Genomic DNA, 18235 nt, shown 5'->3' with positions numbered 1-18235 from the left:
CACATAATCTAAGGCCGGCTTGATCTCATGTGAAAAGGGCAATTTTCCGTTGGGGTTTCGAGGGTTGAGTCGTGTCAGTTGACGGGGACTGGAACTGCAAGCTGAGACAACTGCACGACCTCATTTCAAAGCCAGGCAGCAACGCTAGACCCTGAGTAACCCTTGCAGATCATCAGGCGGTTGCGTATGTGGGCAGGTAATAGTCGAGGGAGCACGAGATTTTAACAAAGGGAAAAAAATCACAAACCTCTGTTGATCAAAAATAGTTGCCGATGCCGCTGGGCAAATGGATGCGGGAAATTCGCCTCAAGTTACTGGTAGCCAGCCATCGTTTGGGCTACCGTTTGGACTGCCCAAGAGACGCCCCGGGGAGCCGGAGCATTACCGCCTTGCATCAACTCCTCGATCAAAAGCTACCCGATGCGAAAACCGGGCCACGCCATCGCTGGTTGTAAGTAGGGTATCCTAGCCCATAATTCTTTCATGACCAGGCCCCTTCCGCGACTGACATGAGGCAGCATTTCTGGTTTCGAACCCGTTACATTTCTGCCCTCAGTTCAAGAATTTTCCCGCGCCACCCACACGTTCTTGCGCTGGAAATTCGCCCATCAAGGGCAGTCGTCTTCATCAAAACCTTCACCGGATTCCTTCCCGTCTTGTTTCAATCCTGGGTCCAGGCTATCCTCCCCGAATGGTTCCTCCCCGATCATGTGGTTCTCAAACAACAGAAGCAGGGCGAGGTAGAGAAAGAAATTGCAGAGGAGCTCTTCGACGCCGAAGCCGATGCATACCATCGGCTCAAGCCTCTCCAAGGCGTGGTGATTCCGACCTGCTATGGCCGTGTCTCCTACAACGGCACACGGGCGCTCGTTCTCGAGCGCATCGGAGGCGTCTCTATGTTTTCCCCCGAGGGGGCAACGCTGCGACTGGAGGAGCTGTCCGCCCTGTTCCAGCCCTGCTACCAAGCACTCACCGCCATGGCCGCGTGCCACGGCGATCCCAACTTAGCCAACTTTCAGCTTGTGGATGGGAGGATTATGGCCTTGGACTTGGATAATGTCGAGTTTGGATTGCCCGCGGACAAGCGGGAGCACTTTACGAAGACGAACATCTGGGACCTGGCATACAGGTACCGCACAGTGCAGGCGCACTTTTGGCATGAAGGTTCGTTGGAGGAGGTCGAGGAGTGACTGTGGCTAGCGGTATCAACCGGGTAACGTCTGAGGTCCTCAATGCCCTTGATACATTTCCCGTGGTCGTCATTCATTCATTTATCTACCCCTGAAGTCCCACAACCCTCTAAAGCTTCGCCGTTGTTCTCTTCAAATACTATGTTCAAGAAGACTTTCTAGTACCCGAAAACGACTCTAAATAATCAGTGCTGTTCTTTCTCACTCCCAATCATCTTCACTTCCACACCAACAGGCCCAGAGAGTCTACCCCCCCTCGCATTCTCATGCAGTATCGGTGCATAAGTTACATACCAGGAGCCACCCGGTGCTGCCCCATGAGCATATCGAGATTACTCTGCGAAGCAGCGATCCGCTCCCGAATCTGCTGACACATCCGTTCCTTCGCGTGAATCTCTTGTTCCAGCGTGCGGAGCTCTTCCTCATCAGCCGTACGGCACCTCTGCAGGAACGCAACCCTTTCCGCAATGGTGGGGTTTCCCTTGTCAGACCCTGCTGCACAGGTGATCTCTTCCAGGGTCTCTTCCAGCTCAGCGCTGCCCACATTATCCGGGGGCGTCTCGCTCACATCGGCATGGCTGACCTCGAGGTTTTGAGGGGGGGAAGGGAAAGGCGGGGCCGTCGGGGCCGTTGGAGCGAGGCGCAGGCGTGCTTTTGATAGAGCTTTTGTGGGCTTGCATGACTTCTTCGTGAGATGTTCCTTGACCTTCTCGGGTCGCTTGAAGCCCTTTCCCCTGACGGACTTCCTGCATCCCGGGGTTGGGCAGAGGTGTTCTTCGAGATTTGGGGGGCCTGCGTAGGCCGCACCGTGCTTCTGCTCGCGCATGTGCCGGTCGAGGGTTTCCTTCCTGACGAAATATGCCTCGCAAGTTTGGCACTGGAAAGAAGTCGATTTGGCTGGCCTGAACAGCAGCTGTTAGTGTGGTGCGAAGGAAATCTTTGTCGGATGCAGTGTACATACAGCAGTTGGTGCGCCTGAGCGGAGGGGCCCCGGTTAGGCTCATATGATATGGTGTTTGAACCTGTCCTCGGGAGATGAGGCGGGTTTCCAGCTGAAAATGGGGGCAATGCTGAGAGCGAATTGTGGGCGTGGGGTAGCTGGTTTGGGCTTGACTCCTGTGCTAAAAGGGGGGGCGGTAAGGCAACTTCGAGGAAGGTTGCTGCGGTGGGAAGAGCTAAGGAATGTTCAGTAAGAAAGGAGAAAGCCGGATGCAGCACATTCGGCATGGTTGACGTGGCAGCCGGCGTTCCAGAGCGTGGATGCTGAGCTCCAGGGTCTCCCTCTTGGATCAGTGGCTCGCGTACATCACCGCCGACGCCTCCCAAACCGGGAGAGCCATCATTCGGCCAACCGGGGGTTGGGAAATTGATAGCATCCATGTCAAAGGAACCCAAACCCCCATTCCATTCTGCAGCCCAGTCCCCTTGGGCATGAAGCTTAGGGTTGTAACTTTGCAAGACAGGGTTGCCAGGGCTACTCGGCCGGGGTGGAGGCGTTTTTAAGGTCGTCTGGCCGCCGGAGGCATGGTTCCAGCCTTCGTACCATGGTGCGTTGTCTAAGGCCGTTGGGGTTGGGGGAGAGTTCAAAGGGACTGTCGTAAGGTAAGTCGTGGATGAGATGAAGATCCAATCGAGAACTACATACCTTCGATGTCAACTTGTTGTCCCTGCTGTGCTAGCAGCGAGATGCTCATGTCCGTTCCACCATGCTGCTGCCGGGTGAACATCCAACAAACCCCCCAGAGAACCACCAATGCTGGCCATATCACCCAACAGCTGTAGGAGGGCGAAGATCTCCCTAGCAAGAACCGAGTTCCGATCCCCTCGATGTTTTTCGTTGTGGAACTGTCGCAACGGGTCGAGGATGCCGGGCAAGGGCCCTGAACTACCTGCTTCCGTGGGGAGTAGGACAAAATGTGTTGCTCCAAGGGCCATGGATGGTTCATGGGAGAGGATTTACCGTCTGGGGCCTGTCGATACGCATCGCCAGGTTGACGGGCGCGCTCGCCAACATGGACAAGAAGCCGCCCATGTCGTACCCGGGCGTCCGTGAGGTCTTCGTCGTGAGCGGGTTTGGGGGCGGCCGGATCCGTAAAGATCTGTTTTGGACAGTGTCAACCAGTTCCATTGACAACGACTATGGAACACCTCACACGCACCTTGTTCTCCAAGGTCCGTTCGTAGCACGCCAAAGCGAGCGGCTTAAAAGGGGAGGTCGTGCAGATGGTCGTCGCCTTCGCAAGAAGGTCAGACTCGTGGCGTGCTATTACGTTGGCTGTCTGGTTCTTGAACTCAGCATCGTAGATGTCAGATAAGCTCTCGGTAGAATGGTAGCTGAACTCGGAGTGGAACGCGTTACGGATGTTCGTCCGGACGGCCCACTTCTCACCACGGTCGGAAATGTACATTACCCAGCGACCGAAGAGGCCACCCCTGCTGGTCTTTTCGGGCCCAGAATGATAGCGGTCGAAGGCTTTACGGATGTTCCTCCGGACGGCCCAGTTCTCACCACGGTCGGAACGGTGCGTTACCCAGCGAGCGAGGAGGTCACTCTTGCTGGTCTTTTCGGGCCCAGAATGATAGCCGAGGTTAGGGTCGAACGCTTCGCGGATGTTTGTCCAGACGGCCTCGTTCTCACCACGGTCGGAAATTGGCATTTGCCAGCGGAGGGGCTTGGGCGGGGGGCCCCCTGATCCTTGGGGGCCGTCATCTTTCTTTGTGTTGACGTAACTGACTGAAAGTGCCGGCGGTAGTTTAGACATTGTGTGAATCTCATTTATCTTGATATCCAAAGCCGTATAGAGATCTGGTATGATGCTACCAGATAAGCTCTCGGCAGAATGATAGTTGAAGTAACCTCGGTCCAACGCTTCAAGGACGCTTGTCTCGACGGCCTCCTTCACACGCGGAAATGCGCATTACCTGGCGACCGAAGAGGTCATCGTTGCTGGCCTTTTTGGGCCAAAGGTGTACTGCGAGTGGCTTGATGGACAGGCAGATAGCAGGTTCCAGAGTTTGGCAGGGCGGGCAACCGAGCTTTGGCGAGGAGTCTCCTCGCCCTTGGGAGCTGTCATCTCTCTTCGTGTTGGCATAATTGACTGGAAATACCATCTTGGTATCCAAAGCCGCGTGGGTGCGATCTGATGCGAGGAATCACGGCAGGACAGCGGCGAAGCTATGACGGCGATGTATTGGCCGTAGCCCTGTCTTGGGGAAATCGCTAAGATGAGCTTGGAAGAGCGTAGGGAAAAAAGCACAGGGCCTAAAAACAGCGAAAAAGACTCACGATTTTATGTTGGCTTGTTACATGGGCTTGAGGAGGATCACCTTGAGATGGCGCGAATGTCGGGGGGGAAGAGGGGGGGAATCAGGGTGATACAAGCCACCACCCCAAAACGATCAGGCCGCGCCCTATCACATCGGCACCACCCTATTTTGGAGCAAGGCAGCCGCCACCACCCTCAACCGACCAGGCTGCGCCCTCTCAAAGGTATACACCACCCTGCATTGGACCACAGCAGCTGCCACCACCCCAAAACGACCGGACTGCGCCATATCAACACGCACACCACCCTGGCTTGGGGGTGGGCAACCGCCACCACCCTGTGCTTTTTTCCGTGAAAGTTCTCTCCCTATTCAGATGGGGCCAGATGTGGTAGCTATTATCATTATCAGAAAACCGACTCCAACAACCCGATCTGGACGACGGACAAGGCGGCAAAAAGACGGCGGGGAGCGTTATCCTTACCGCCTGCCGCAAGATACAGCAGAGACTCAGCTCGAGGAGGGGCAACAGGGGCCGACCGCGAACCTTGAGACCTCAAGGGCCCACGGCGGTAGAGAGAGCCGCGGGCACGATCATGCGCTGGATGGGGGGAACCATAGACACGGACAAGGCAGTAGAAGAGGCCTGGAGAGCGAGGTGGTTAAAGGAACGGGACGGCAGAGCAATCACCAGGCCGGCGGACGACTTTGACCATCAGCGGGAGACGCTATTCCGGAACGAAACCCTAAGGAGGCATGACGGTCTCAGCAAGGCGAAAAGCTCACTGCTCATTCAAATCCGGACGGGAGCAATAGGCTTACGGGACTACTTGTTTACACGGGAAGTCCCGGAGGTTCTGACGCCTGCCTGCGAATGTGGCGAGGGACGAGAGACTGCCGAACACCTGGTAGTGTGGTGTTTGGCCCCACCGTTGACTCGAAGATGGGAGAGAACTGGAATTCGGACACGACGGGACTTTTACTCAGTTCTACACGGTATCAATCCCACGACTGCACGGCTTGCGAGGAGGATCCTCGACTGGCTGATGGACTCGGGGAGGCTGCCGATGTACAGCTTGGCCAGGAGGCTCGAGCTGGGAACGGCGGCCTGAAGCGCCCCCGTTCGGAGGCCAGGAGGCCTCCTCTCTTTGTATACGTAGACTCACCAGAACGCATCGTTCCTTGATTGTTGGTAGGGGTTTTTCACCCGGCCCGGGAGGGCACGGTTTTCCTATACACTAAATAGCAGAGGGTCCGGCACGCCCTAGGGCATAGCGGAGTATGAATAATAATATTATCATTATCATAAAAGACACCCAGGGAGCCCGCCAACAATCTTGAGGGAAATTATATGTAGGTACCTAGGTAGGTTCACAACCTAACTATTGCACCACGGAGTGGTCTACGAGGGGATCTGTTGAATAATACCAGCAGCGGGGGTGTGAATTATATGTTGTTACCTTAGTGTTCCTTGTTGGCACGAACATGTGACATGGCCATGCTCATCTATAAAAGCTGCCACCTTGATCATATAGGAAGTGGTTACCCGACCCTTCATCTCAAACCCATTCCCGTCGCCTTCTTGAATTTGAGTTGATATTTCCGTCCGCGGCAACAACCGACTTAGAAACCCAAAAAGCCGAGGTGGGCCGGCCCAGTCTCTTTAATCCCTGTTTTTGGCCGTCGCGGCCGGGTCATGGAGGCCATGATAACTAATCATGGTTCTGTCAACGCCAGCTATCTCGCCGCGGATATGCTGGTGATTACTTATCAGAAAGGGGTTCGCTACTCGCGACTATCTGCCTGCTGGTATAATAATACGTGACATGTCCTCCCATTTGTACCGGTCCCACCCTTCTCTTGCCACCCATAACGAGTCAGGACCCTTCTGCCTCGCTCCCCAGGACTGTAACATTCCTGCCACCACTTCATCTACCGGCTAGTAACCATCAAGCCTTTTACATCGTCACCATGCCCCTCTGGCTGATTTACCACCCCCCTTCCACTTTCACCACCCCATCCTCCAAACAACAACTAGCCGCAGACATTACCTCCATTTACACCCGGTCCGGCCTCCCCGCCTTCTACGTAGTGGTCAACTTTATCCCCGTCCCGGCCACCGACACGTTTGTCGGCGGGCAGAATCCCAGCCCGGACAGGCCCTTTGTCCGGCTTGTGGCCGACCACGTCGCGGTGCATATCGATAACGATACGGCGCAGATGCAGAAGATGAGGGAGATGGTGGACGCGGCCCTGCAGCCGCATATCAAAGAGAAGGGATATGACTGGGAGGTGCATATCGACGAGACGCCGAGGGGGCTATGGGCGATTAATGGGCTTGTGCCGCCGCCTTGTGAGTTTCCCTGCTCTCATTCTTCACCGTCACTTGAGAAAGAGTATGACCAAGTGTCCTCTATTTTTTCCACTGCACCAAAAAAGGTCAAATATTCTAACTAACAATGTCGATATAGTCAAGAGTGCGGCGGAGAAACAATGGTTCGATTTGAATCGGGCAGTGGAATGGGAGGACAAGGAAGCAACAAGTCAATCTGGGGAGAAGTGAGGTTTGAACTTCCCGGCCGTCTCCATCTCGGACAGAACAGGAGCAGAAACAGTATGTACATGGTGGCTTGGGCCCGTTAGCATATCTCGTATCCAGCACTTACATGCAACTTTTCATCAGGGAGTGAACCCCCTAAAACATGACCGAAAGTTCCAATGTCAATAATACATGACGATGTCCCGCTTTTCCGTTGGATGAAACGTGTCCCACGTCACGCTACCTTAGTCTTAATACTTAGAACGTTTTGGGGTACTGCTCAGCAACGAATGATGCGCGCCGTTCACAAAAGTGCACACAGATGGACTTAAGAACGGTGCAGTGTTTGTGAATGTGGGATACCTCTGCCTAATCTTGGCGCCGCTGACATACACCGCCCTGGCAACCTCACAGGTCCGTCTCGGAACGATGTATAAAAGTCAAGGCGCCGCTGCTGTCGTTGGGTGACCCCTTTGGATATATCGTGAGCCCTCGGATCATGGATGTTCGGTCCTCGTAACGGACGTGCCACCTAGAAACTCAATTTGTCCTCTTCAATATGACACCCAACATCGACACCCTCCCGGCAGAGATTATCGACGCCATTGTCTCTCGCCTGGATGATGACGACGTTATGAAACTGAGCACAACCTGCAGAGCATTGAGAGCACGCACAGCACATCAGGTCTTCCATACCGTCCGATTCTCCAATGACCCACGCATTGCAGACGCTGCGCTGGTGGCAGTCAAAAACCACGGAATCCATGTCAAGGTCTTGCGCTTTGTGGGTTTTGCTGGCGAGGAAGATGACAACCCTGATGTTGAACCGGCGCTGAAGCCGGCAAATCGAGACATACTGCCACCTAGTGCGCTGATCCTGTTCGAGGCGAACGCCGCGCTGTTGCCCAGCCTCGAACAATTCTCAATTAGCTTCGACCACGACTACGACTATGTGAGGGAGTTCGACTGCCCACACGGCCCGTGCATGTTCGAACAGCCCGAGTCGTGGGACATGGTCCACGCGAGGGAAGCCAAGCTGACCATGTGCCGGCTGTGGGCGAACACATACAAAGCACTCGCTGGCAACAAGACGGCCACGGGCCTCGTCATCGAAAACTGGTCGCCTCGCGGCGTCTCAACCTTTCAAACTCCTGAATGGCGCGCGTATCTAGGACGGCTCAAGACTCTCGACATCCGCATCACCGCTGCCAGACAGGCCTGGTCCTTCACCAACTCCATGACAGGTTACGTTAAAGACATCGCCAAGATGCAGGGTCTTTTCTTCGAGCACCTCAACACCGTCCAAACCCTCAAAATCTCCATAAGACCCGAGATACCCTTCGGCATGCACGGCACCCACCACATCCCCCTGCCGATCAAACCAACAGGCCGCATGCCAGCCCTCCAACACCTCGAACTGTCCAACCTCTTCATCAGCGCCGACCTCGCCGCCTTCATCCTCAGCTACAAAACCCAGCTCCGCACCGTCACCCTCCACAACGCGCAGTCCGCCGCAGCCGAGTACGGCGAATGCGCCTCCCAGCCCCTCCCCTGGTCCGCCTTCTTCGACGCGCTCTCATTAGGCCTGGGCGAGGACGAGTCCAGTTTCACGCTCACGCAACTGACGGTCACCTCCCCCGCGCCGCTGTCCGAAACGGAAGCCAAGTCCGGCAGGATCAATTACAAGACGGAGCGCGCGGCCATCAAGCAGGTGAGGGCGGAGCTGCGCGCTGATAGCCGTAGGTGTTTGTTTGGTTATGGGGATTTGCATGGGTATCATGGGTATTTTGCGCATGATGTCAAGACGAATCAGCAGTCGGCTATCGAAGGGGTTGATCAGGCGGCGTGGGATAGGCTGGTGGCGAAGTTGGATGCTAAGCGGGGGTATGTGGTTGCTTCGAAGGCGGTGGTGGTCGAGGCGGGAGGGGAGGAGAATGATACAGCTTGGGGGGGAAGTGATATGCCGGTATCAGGGTTGAAGACGACGACTAAGAAAGGGCGCGGGGCGGGTTCCGGGAAGGGAAGCGCTGCTTCTTCGGTGGAGGGTGGTGGCGGGGATAGCGCAGAGGCATCCAAAGCAGGACCGGCGGAAGCTGGGACAACGGTGGATGTTCCTATTCGCATCACGCGTCGAAGGAGGGGGCAGGCAGATGACGCCCAGAGGGACCAGCCAAGGCGCTCCGACCGTATCGCCAAAATGCGTGGTCAAGACTCTGTTTGATGGACTGGTGCAATGGACATCATGCCGTCCCAATCTTCACCAGGGTGCCATTACAAGGTGGCAGTTTACTTATCTACGTAGGTGGCTGCCTGGGAGTGTCCCTTTCATGGCAAGACGGCGGTCAACTGCCTTCGGTGCATCTCCGCATTCAGATTCCAAACTGTGGCAGGTAAATAGGCACCGAAGTCTCAGAGTGTTTTCTTCTCCTACCTTTATGGTGCTTTAGGTCTGTGTGTACAGGTTCTGGGTATCAAATCTGCACCTTCTTTGGTCCTGGCGACGCGAGCTTCCAAGCCAGCCTGCTCCCCTCTTCTACCCTCGGAAGGGCGGAAGTCCCAGTGTAATGGAAGGGCACTTGCTAGGTTGCTTGAGGTTGTTACTACACGTGCCTATATTGGCATGTTCAACAGTATGGATAAAGCCAGAAAGGGATAAGCATATAAACATCACCAAATTGTTTCGGTGCTGCCGTTATGCCTTCCTAGATTCTTCCTTACCATATCTAGGGCTTTTTAAAAGTGTCGGTGAATGAAATCAGTGATATCGGTGTGCCGATATCCAAGCCAACGTTGTGTGTCCAAAGGGGGCGGTTCCTTGTTCTCATCCTTACACATACCAGTTCTGGCCCTTCTGCGCAGAGACGGAAACTTTCCAGGCTACGACCAAGAACACGGGGTGGTGGCGGATCCCTTGCTTAACAGTGTGCGAAGGGAGGTCGACGTATAGATTGAATTAGCGCTAAATACTGCCATAGGCTGGAATGACACCCGAAGAGATCGCCGTCGCCTCCGAGGCATTGAAGTAAGGTAGCCTTCTTTCCCTCCCTCCCTGCGCCAGATGCCTTCTCGAAAACCAACCCATTCCATGATTGTGACGACGTTGGCATTCCCGCGTCTCAGGACCTCGAGCACGTCTTTTCTGCGGCGCTCCTTGATGTGAAAAATATTTCTCTCGATGGTTCACCTTGCAAGGTCGGTTTTGACATGGCGTATTCCTCGCCGACAAATTAGTACAAGTCGAAATGGAAAGCGCTAGCAGATGCGGAAAGTCCGCAGTCCAGCCGCCTCATAAATCTGCTGATTGGATGGTTTTATATACCTAGCTGAAGTGTGGGTGCCTGTGGAGTGGAGTGTTTCCTCTGCTGGCCGGCACGTTCTTGTTGGGCTCGTGGATTATCCCAAATCCATTTCTTCCACCTTCTCCTAGGATCTTCTTTCCGACCAGCCAGGGGATTCAACATGCCGGCGACGGCCTCTCCCTCGACGACGCACGCAAGCTCAACTGGCGCGACCGTTCCACCCGTCGCGTTCAGAGTTTACGGTACCATCGAGTACTGGTGGCGGGGTTGTTCTTGATTTATCTTGCCGCTCGAACGGTAAACCTCTCAATGGCGGCATACTTTTGGCAGCTGAATTGTCGGGTCGTCCTTCGCTCTGCGTTCCGCTGCTTCCCTGCGTTGTCGCTATCTGTCGACTTTTAAGTTTTGCCTGTCCCTGAGAGATTTGCTCGAGAATGCTTTTGTACTTGTCGTCAGTCTGGTAGCCGTCTATGATGTGTATCGCTAACTGTTGGATATCACTTGATGCCGTGTCCGACAGCGAGAGACAAATAATGTGTTTGCTCGCTTTAAGTCTCTGGCGGTGCGTTGAACTCGCAGGTGAGAGTACCAAGAATCGGGAGTACGCCACGAAGGCCATTTTCGACAGTTTGGCCTGTCATCGGAGGGAAGAAACAGTAAGACGATAAATTGTATTGTCTTCAAGTCGCCGGTAGTTACCCCCCTATATTGTTAAAGTGGACTACCGGCGCAACAAGATATGAAGTAATCCCGCGGCGCTTCCGTTCTGTCTCCAACTCGCCACCCTATGTACCATCTTGAGCCTGTTTGTCTAGTGGCCCTCTACGTTCCCGGTCTTTTCCTAAACTCTACAACTTCGCCGTCCCCCCCTCCAGCAGTTTATTCCCCAGCTGAGCCATCTCAAACTTGCGCACCTTACCGCTGCCCGTCAACGGCACCGTGGCCGGCACGCCATCCACCCCCAGCCAAAACACGTGCGTCGGCGCCTTGTGCTTCCCCAGCTTCCGCCTCACCCACTCCCTGACCTCCTCCACGCTCGGCCGCTGCTGCTGTCCATGCCCGGCATCCACCTCCAGAAACGCCCCAACCACCTCCCCATAATACGCGTCCTTCAACCCCACCACCACCGCCATGCCCACCGCCGGGTGCGCCACCAGCCGCTCCTCAATCTCCAACGGATAGATATTCTCCCCCCCGCGAATAATAATATCCTTAAACCGCCCCGTAATCGTACAATACCCCCTCTCATCAAACACCGCCTCATCCCCCGTATGCAGCCACAACACACCACTCTCATCCCTCACCATCACCTCCCCCGTCTTCTCCGAATTATTCCAATACCCCGCCTGCAGCTGATACCCCCCAATACACAACTCCCCCCTGGTCCCCACCGGCACCACCGCTCCCTCCCGATCCACAATCTTCGCCCTCGCATGCGGCATCAGCGCCCCCACCGTCGCCAGCCGCGTCGCCACCGCATCGTCCGTAAACGCATTAAAACACGTCGGCGACGCCTCCGTCAGCCCATAACTCGACGTAAACTCCCCCATCCCCAACCTTTCCACCATCCCCTCCATCAAGTGTCTCGGCACCGGCGCCCCCGCCACAATCCCCGTCCGCAACCGCAACCCCAACCCCCCCTCCCCACCCACCCTCACCCCTTTCATCTCGGGCAACCCCAACAAACTCTCAAACATCGCCGGCACGCCGTGCAGCGCGGTGCACCGCTCGGCGAGCAGGGCGCGCAGCGTGGCGCGCGCGTCGAACACCTCGGCCGGGTAGACGATCTTGGCGCCGTGCGTGAGCACGGTCAGCAGGCCGAGCACCAGCCCGAAGCAGTGGAAGAGGGGGGGCGGGCAGCACAGCGTGTCGGTGGGGGTGAGGCGGAGACGGTCGCCGATGAAGCGCGCGTTGTTGACGATGTTGCTGTTGGGGGGAAAAACAAAAGGGGGGGGGGTTAGTGGTTGGGTTTGTTGGGGGGGGGGGGGGGGTGGGACGTACTGGTGGGTGAGCATGGCGGCTTTGGGGAGGCCCGTGGTGCCGCTGGTGAATTGGAGATTGCAGACCAGGTGGGGGAGCACCTTGGCTTCGGCGTGGTGGAGGAGGTCGGGGTCGACCCGGGAGCCTTGCGAGAGGAGGTCTTTGTACGTGGTGTACCCGTCCGAGTCGCCCCGCAGGATGACCACTTTTGGCCCCGTTGCCCGCGCGGAAAGTTGGGTGAGGAGTGGCCCTTGGTCGAGCCGGGCAATGCGCTTTGTTGTGAAGAAGACCTTGCATTCTGTCTGATGGTCAGCCTCCGTAAGGACCGAGCAGGGAGATGAGAAACATACCGGAAAAGTCGAGACCGTATTGCGCTTCTGTTGGGGTGTATGTGTTGTTGAGAATGACGAGAATGGCGCCTATCCTCGTCGCGGCAAAGAAGACGGCCGCATACTGCTCGCAATTGCCTGCCATGATGCCCACTCTATCGCCCACGCCGATGCCCATCTCTAGCAGGGCGGCCGCCAGCAGCCGGCTGTGGTGATTGAGCTCGTTGTAGGTCCATATCGCGCCGGTCCAGGGAATTACCACCGCTTCTCGCGTGCCATGATGGAGACATTGCAGGTTGAGCAGCTCACCCAGTGTCAGGTCGACGAGAGGCGGATCTGTTGGGCCGAAGAGGATCGATGGTTTTTGGGTTTGGGGGAGGATAAAGCTGTCCTCGGCGGGGGGGGGGATGGGAACTTGAACCGACATGGCGAGGGAAGGCCGCAGCTGGGCGACCGTCTCTTACACAAGGCAATCAATCTAAATGTCACACACGATCTGCCGTTCCTCTGGTCGTTACACAAGATAGGAACCGTTTGTCTGGGATGATTTGCGGCCTGTGTGAGTGCATTGCAGGATCTGAGACTCGACCACAGCGTCGGAGCCGAGCGGAAGATAGAGGGCTGATGTGATGGCACTCCACGGACTGGATCCGTCTCGCTCGCCAAGGGATCCAAACTACTTCCTACCTCGGCCATTCCGTTACGGCCCTGGCAGTCACTAGCTCGATCTAATCTGATTAGATGCGGTCAGCCGGCTTTTCACCACGGCGGGCCTCCACGCCAAGTCATTGGCTCAGGAGGAAAGGAACCATGGTTGTGGTGGCTTCCAGCCTTCCAACGGTGACCCATCCTCGCTTCTCCGGCCGCCGGGACTGGCTCGCGTCAATGTTGGCTGGCGTGGAAATCAATATTGGCCCTCGGCTGAGAACGTGCATTAGCAGCGAGTGATGGAGCGAGATTAAGACCCACCCCACGAGAACCGGAGAACCGGTCAGATTTTTCTTGCAGGTTCCCATGCAGCGGGGTCCGTCGCACCTCCCTCCATCTGATAACCAAAAAGCTTACGACGAAATGGGGTGATGGTGGGCCGCTTTTGCCCTAGTAAAATGCCGCAGCGGAGCCACTGGCGAGCCGTTCTTTCCTCGGGATCTGATAACATTATTCATGCCAAGACTGTCCCACGTTGTGGCTTTGATCCAGACTCGCGGAGGGAGAAGCTCGGTTTTGTTCATCCCAGGTTCCCAGAGCCCCGGGTAATAACCGATCCAGGACCGAATTTCCAGCTTCATTCTTCATTCATTACATTACCTGAGGCGCCCCCGCAACTGACGACATTCTTGGCCTTGGATTTCGCTCTCGAAAAACACCATGATCATTCCCGACCCAACAATGATAAACCCCACGTGCGGTGCCTGTCGATCTCCGAGGTCGGTGCCAAGTTTTGCCGGCAGAATTATCTGATCCGCTTTCTGGCGTCCTAGTAAAGTTATCAGATCAAGATCCCGGTCTTCGTTCCAATCCCTGCGGCGCATTTCATTGGTTGTATGTTACCGAGCACTCGACCTGTCTCGGACACTCGCGAGCCCAGAAACGGGCGGAACCACGAGGCCGGTTTCTGCCGCCGGCATGACCCAGGATCCTGGTCGTTCGCTCGTTGCCGAAGAAATGTGGATGCGGATATTGGATACCCACTGTGATGCAGTCCGCGCAAGACCGACTCTTCGTGCCTTCGGGTACATGTGATGATTCTGGTGAACTGGTAGTTTCAAGTGTTTTTCTCGCAAGGTCGTAAAATTATCCGAACTGGGCACATCTAATCTTTATCCCCTAATTAACCTCCCAAGATGGCCTCACCAACAAAAACACGACGCCAATTCGCAACCTACGCGGCGTCTTCGAAACCAATCCTCAAACTCCCGCATCCTTACCTCACGGCCTACTTTGTCAACAAGACCGCAGATGGCAGCGCCTACCAGCTCACGCCCGGCGATCTTGAACCCGACAGCGAGCAACCGCCCCAACCCCTTCACAATGCCGCCGTTTCCTTCTCAGAGCCCCAGGACCTCAAATCCAGCGACCGCCCCAGCGACTCCAACAACACACCATGGGCTCGCGCGCGCCGCAGCCCCTCCGTAACAACCACCTGGACGGACACCGCCCAACCCCCCACAATCGGCCAGCTCTGGCTGCTCACCTACGCCGTCTTCACTATCCGCCCCAACGAAGAAGCCTTCCGCCTCACCACCCCCAACCCCAACCCCGGCTTCGCCCGTCTCGCCCACCGGCTCCAAGCCCTCGGCCTCGCAACCCCCCATCCCACAACCAGCACCCCCACCCCCTCCCCAGACTCAAACTCCCAATCCCCCCTCGACCTCGACGAACTCCTTATCTCGCGCAGCGCCTTCTGGCAGGGTGCCGCCTCCCCCTTCGGTCCACGCCCCGCCTGGGCCCCCCCAACGCCAACGCCAACGCCAACACACCCTGACGACCCGCCCAACCTCTCCCTCTACCCCCTCCCCCCGCCCGAATACGTCATCACCAACACCGCCGCCAACACCCTCTCCTGGCACCCCCGCCGGCAAACCAAGCCCGCGCCCGGCAGCGTAGTCTACAGCCGATGGATCCCCCATCTCGGGGAGACGTTCAGCATGGTGGCGCTGGACTGGCGGAATGGCGCGCACGTGGATCTGTTTCACGCCTGGCAAAATGATCCGCGCGTGTCGCAGGGGTGGAGCGAGACAGGCACGCGCGCGCAGCATGAGGGGTATTTGCGGCGGGTGCAGGAGGAGCCGCATCGGTTGGCGCTGTTGGCGCGGTTTGATGGGACGGATTTTGCGTATTTTGAGGTTTATTGGGCGAAGGTGAGACCGCCCCGACCCCGTTTTATCTTCCCCTACACCCCCCAATCCATTTTGTGGGGAGGCAGTCTCCCAGCCCCCACCCCCCGGCGAGAAACACCCAACTAACCCCCCACACAGGAGGACCTCATCAGCTCCTACCACCCCACCTCCGACTACGACCGCGGCCGGCACAGCCTCGTCGGCGACGTACGCTACCGCGGTCCACACCGCGTGAGCGCCTGGTGGTCGAGCCTGATGCACTACCTCTTCCTGGACGACCCGCGGACCGCGAACGTCGTCGGCGAGCCCCGGTACACGCACAGCTCGGTGCTGGTGTATGATCTGATGCACGGGTTTGGGCTGGATAAATTTATTGATCTGCCGGGGAAGCGGGCGGCGCTGATGAGTTGTTCGAGGGAGCGGTTCTTTCAGTTGTGTCCGTTGGATGAGGGGGAGAAGGTGTTGGGGGGGACGGGGGTGGGGTTGGTGCCGAAGTTGTAGGGGGGGTAGAGGGGGTTGTGGAGGGTGTGGTGGGTGGTTGGGGTTATAAGGCAGTAGTGGGGGGGAAAGGGGAAATGGGGGTTGGAAATGCCATGGTGTTGTTGTAGCACGGTAGTTGTAGTAAGAGTTGTTTGTTTGGAATCATGGGTGGGAGTGCCTGACCTGTTTGGAAAGGCAATGGTTGGAAAATGAAAAATGAATCATGGATCGGGGCTTAAAGTTCTCTATACCAATTCCTTGCAAATACCCAACTCGCCATCTTGCTCAAAATAGTACCCGAATCTTAGCTGCCCAAACACATCCCAAAAAATCCCCCTCAACGCCCTGTCATGCATGCAACACTCTACTCCGCCTTCTCCCCCCCCAGCCTAAGATGATTCCAGCAAACTATTCCCGTCAGCAACCAGCCTCATCACCAAAACCCAACCCAACACGGGGAAATGGAAATACTCACTCGCAAACCCCAGATCCTCCCCAAAAAAGGTCTTCATCACCTCCTCCCCCGCCGTGACCCCCGCCTCCGGCCAGTACGTCACGGCCTTTTTCCCTACCGCGAGCCCAATCATAGGCGGGATTTCATCCAGCGTGAGCAACTTGGCCTCCTTGTCCTTGTCGCTAGTTTGCGTCTGTGTTTGCGTGTGTGTTTGGGTTTGGGTTTGCATCTGCATCTGCATGTGCTGGTGGATGTTGTGCGCCGCGTAGTAGCCCATGTGCATGGCGCCGCCGCAGCGCTTGATGCCGGACCATTTGACGAGGTCGCCGATGGCGAAGTGGGAGGGGGCGTTGGGCGTGTTGGGGGGAAAGGTGAGGCTGGGTGGGGAGGGGGTGGGGGTTAGCATTGATGGTGTAGGGTGGGGGCTGGGGATTGGGAGAAGGGGGGGGGGGGTACCTGGACTGGATCTTGACGTATCCTTCGTCGTCGAGCACGTTGGTGGGGAGGTAGGTTGTTGATGGGATGCTCCGTGATACGGCGAGGGAGACTTGGTCGGCGAGCATGGTGTGGCCGTTGGTGAAGTGGAGCCGGAGGCAGTCCTTGCCTGTGTCGTCCTGGATCTCTTCGGTGCGGTCGAGGCGGTGGGACATGAGCACGGTGACATTGGCTTCCTTGAGCAGCTCTAGGCTGCGCTCTCCAACCTCCTCGGGTAGCGGTTCCGAGGAGAGTAATTTGTCGCGCGAGTGGACGAGAGTGACGTTGAGTTGTGGCTGCGTCACCTTGAGCTCGGCTGCCATCTCAATACCGACAGCGCCTGGGTTTGTCAGCATTGAACTTCAAGGGCAAATAGGAAGACAAACCACCACCAACAACGACCACGCCGTGCCTTGCGGATGTGGCAGCGCGGATATGGTCGCCCGCCTCAAACAGATACTGCTTCCTGCGCAGCGACTGCGGCACCACCGGCCAGACTCTCCTCAACCCGGAGGCGGCGACAAAATAGTCGTACTGCAGTTTTTCGGGCTCCTCGGTGCTGCCGTGCGCCAGGTAGGTTGCTACCTTCCGCTCGGGGTCGACCGACTTGACAGACCCGTGGAGCACGCGGAGGTTGGGCGACCGCAGCCCGGGCATGTCGTCGTACTTGACCCAGAACTTTTCGGCGTGTGCCTCGGACGCCAGCGCCAGGGGCGAGCCGATTACGTGATCTAGGGATGTTCGTTAGTGGGTGTAAACTCGGGTCTTTGTTGGGAAGATAATTCACAGTAACCATCCCGCTCGTTAACTATAGTGATGTCAACTGCGAATGGTGATGGTTCGACGGGTTCGCCCTCCGCCGGGTCAGGGCCACACCGTGGTGCCAACCCCTGGCAGAGATCTTGGAGATTAAGTGCGGCCGAGAGACCGCCGTATGAGCCACCGGCCACAAGGACCTTGAACGGTTGCGTTTGAAGGCCTGTAAGAGAGCCCATAGTGGCGGGTAGGAGCGATGATGAGGTGGTGTTGAAGAGTCGAGTCAGTCGACGGGGTAGTGACGCCGGTGGCCGACGGAATTTAGCCTGGATAATTCTGGGGATGTGTTTAAAAGTGCGGTGAAAAGGCGGCATGAGGGGGAATATGGGGGAGCACGGAGATGGGGGAGGGTTGTCTAAATTTGACCAACAACCACCTCGCCCGTTTTATTCCATGTTTCGAAGGGGAAACTGGAGCCGACCGAAGCGACGGCTCCGAGAGGGTTGATACCATGGACCCCACATCCCTTCTCGTGCGATTCTCCAACTCTTTTCTTGGCCCTTCCTCCGCGGACCGACTGGGCAGGGGAAGTTTCACTGCCGATACTGCCAGTTAGTCCCCTGAGCTCCT

The 18235-nt window shown here is 56.7% G+C and overlaps 7 protein-coding genes across 7 annotated transcripts; 4 read left to right on the top strand and 3 right to left on the bottom strand.

Annotated features, from left to right (window-relative positions):
• Positions 1-139: 139 nt before the first annotated feature.
• Positions 140-1333, top strand: F5144DRAFT_371867 (uncharacterized protein). Its single transcript, XM_066784506.1, has 2 exons — positions 140-451; positions 519-1333. The coding sequence occupies exons 1-2, from the start codon at positions 287-289 to the stop codon at positions 1188-1190; spliced, it is 837 nt and encodes a 278-aa protein (XP_066640515.1). The 5' UTR covers positions 140-286; the 3' UTR covers positions 1191-1333.
• Positions 1334-2843: 1510 nt separating this feature from the next.
• F5144DRAFT_551277 (uncharacterized protein) lies at positions 2844-3952 on the bottom strand (the record flags this gene model as incomplete). Its single annotated transcript, XM_066787683.1, has 3 exons — positions 2844-3079; positions 3151-3289; positions 3350-3952. 3 exons carry the CDS (start codon positions 3950-3952, stop codon positions 2844-2846), a joined length of 978 nt encoding a protein of 325 aa, XP_066640514.1.
• A 2466-nt stretch (positions 3953-6418) lies between these two features.
• Positions 6419-7018, top strand: F5144DRAFT_659103 (putative oxalocrotonate tautomerase; the record flags this gene model as incomplete). Its single annotated transcript, XM_066793226.1, has 2 exons — positions 6419-6807; positions 6926-7018. Exons 1-2 carry the CDS (start codon positions 6426-6428, stop codon positions 7015-7017), a joined length of 474 nt encoding a protein of 157 aa, XP_066640513.1. The 5' UTR covers positions 6419-6425.
• A 458-nt stretch (positions 7019-7476) lies between these two features.
• On the top strand, positions 7477-9462 carry F5144DRAFT_519241 (uncharacterized protein). The gene has a single exon (XM_066786678.1). The coding sequence runs from the start codon at positions 7553-7555 to the stop codon at positions 9212-9214; it is 1662 nt and encodes a 553-aa protein (XP_066640512.1). The 5' UTR covers positions 7477-7552; the 3' UTR covers positions 9215-9462.
• Positions 9463-10937: 1475 nt separating this feature from the next.
• Positions 10938-13327, bottom strand: F5144DRAFT_371845 (uncharacterized protein). Its single transcript, XM_066784505.1, has 3 exons — positions 12623-13327; positions 12294-12570; positions 10938-12218 (listed from the first exon to the last, which is right to left on the bottom strand). Exons 1-3 carry the CDS (start codon positions 13026-13028, stop codon positions 11141-11143), a joined length of 1761 nt encoding a protein of 586 aa, XP_066640511.1. The 5' UTR covers positions 13029-13327; the 3' UTR covers positions 10938-11140.
• A 937-nt stretch (positions 13328-14264) lies between these two features.
• On the top strand, positions 14265-15942 carry F5144DRAFT_659095 (acyl-CoA N-acyltransferase; the record flags this gene model as incomplete). Its single annotated transcript, XM_066793225.1, has 2 exons — positions 14265-15462; positions 15580-15942. The coding sequence occupies exons 1-2, from the start codon at positions 14446-14448 to the stop codon at positions 15940-15942; spliced, it is 1380 nt and encodes a 459-aa protein (XP_066640510.1). The 5' UTR covers positions 14265-14445.
• Positions 15943-16198: 256 nt separating this feature from the next.
• On the bottom strand, positions 16199-18088 carry F5144DRAFT_371824 (uncharacterized protein). Its single transcript, XM_066784504.1, has 4 exons — positions 17637-18088; positions 17239-17580; positions 16832-17189; positions 16199-16752 (listed from the first exon to the last, which is right to left on the bottom strand). The coding sequence occupies exons 1-4, from the start codon at positions 17977-17979 to the stop codon at positions 16311-16313; spliced, it is 1485 nt and encodes a 494-aa protein (XP_066640509.1). The 5' UTR covers positions 17980-18088; the 3' UTR covers positions 16199-16310.
• Positions 18089-18235: the final 147 nt, after the last annotated feature.

Source organism: Chaetomium tenue (genome assembly GCF_020726465.1).
Source record: "Chaetomium tenue strain MPI-SDFR-AT-0079 chromosome Unknown F5144scaffold_6, whole genome shotgun sequence".
NCBI classification, from domain to species: Eukaryota; Fungi; Ascomycota; class Sordariomycetes; order Sordariales; family Chaetomiaceae; genus Chaetomium; species Chaetomium tenue.
This window is presented reverse-complemented; position numbering and strand designations above follow the sequence as displayed.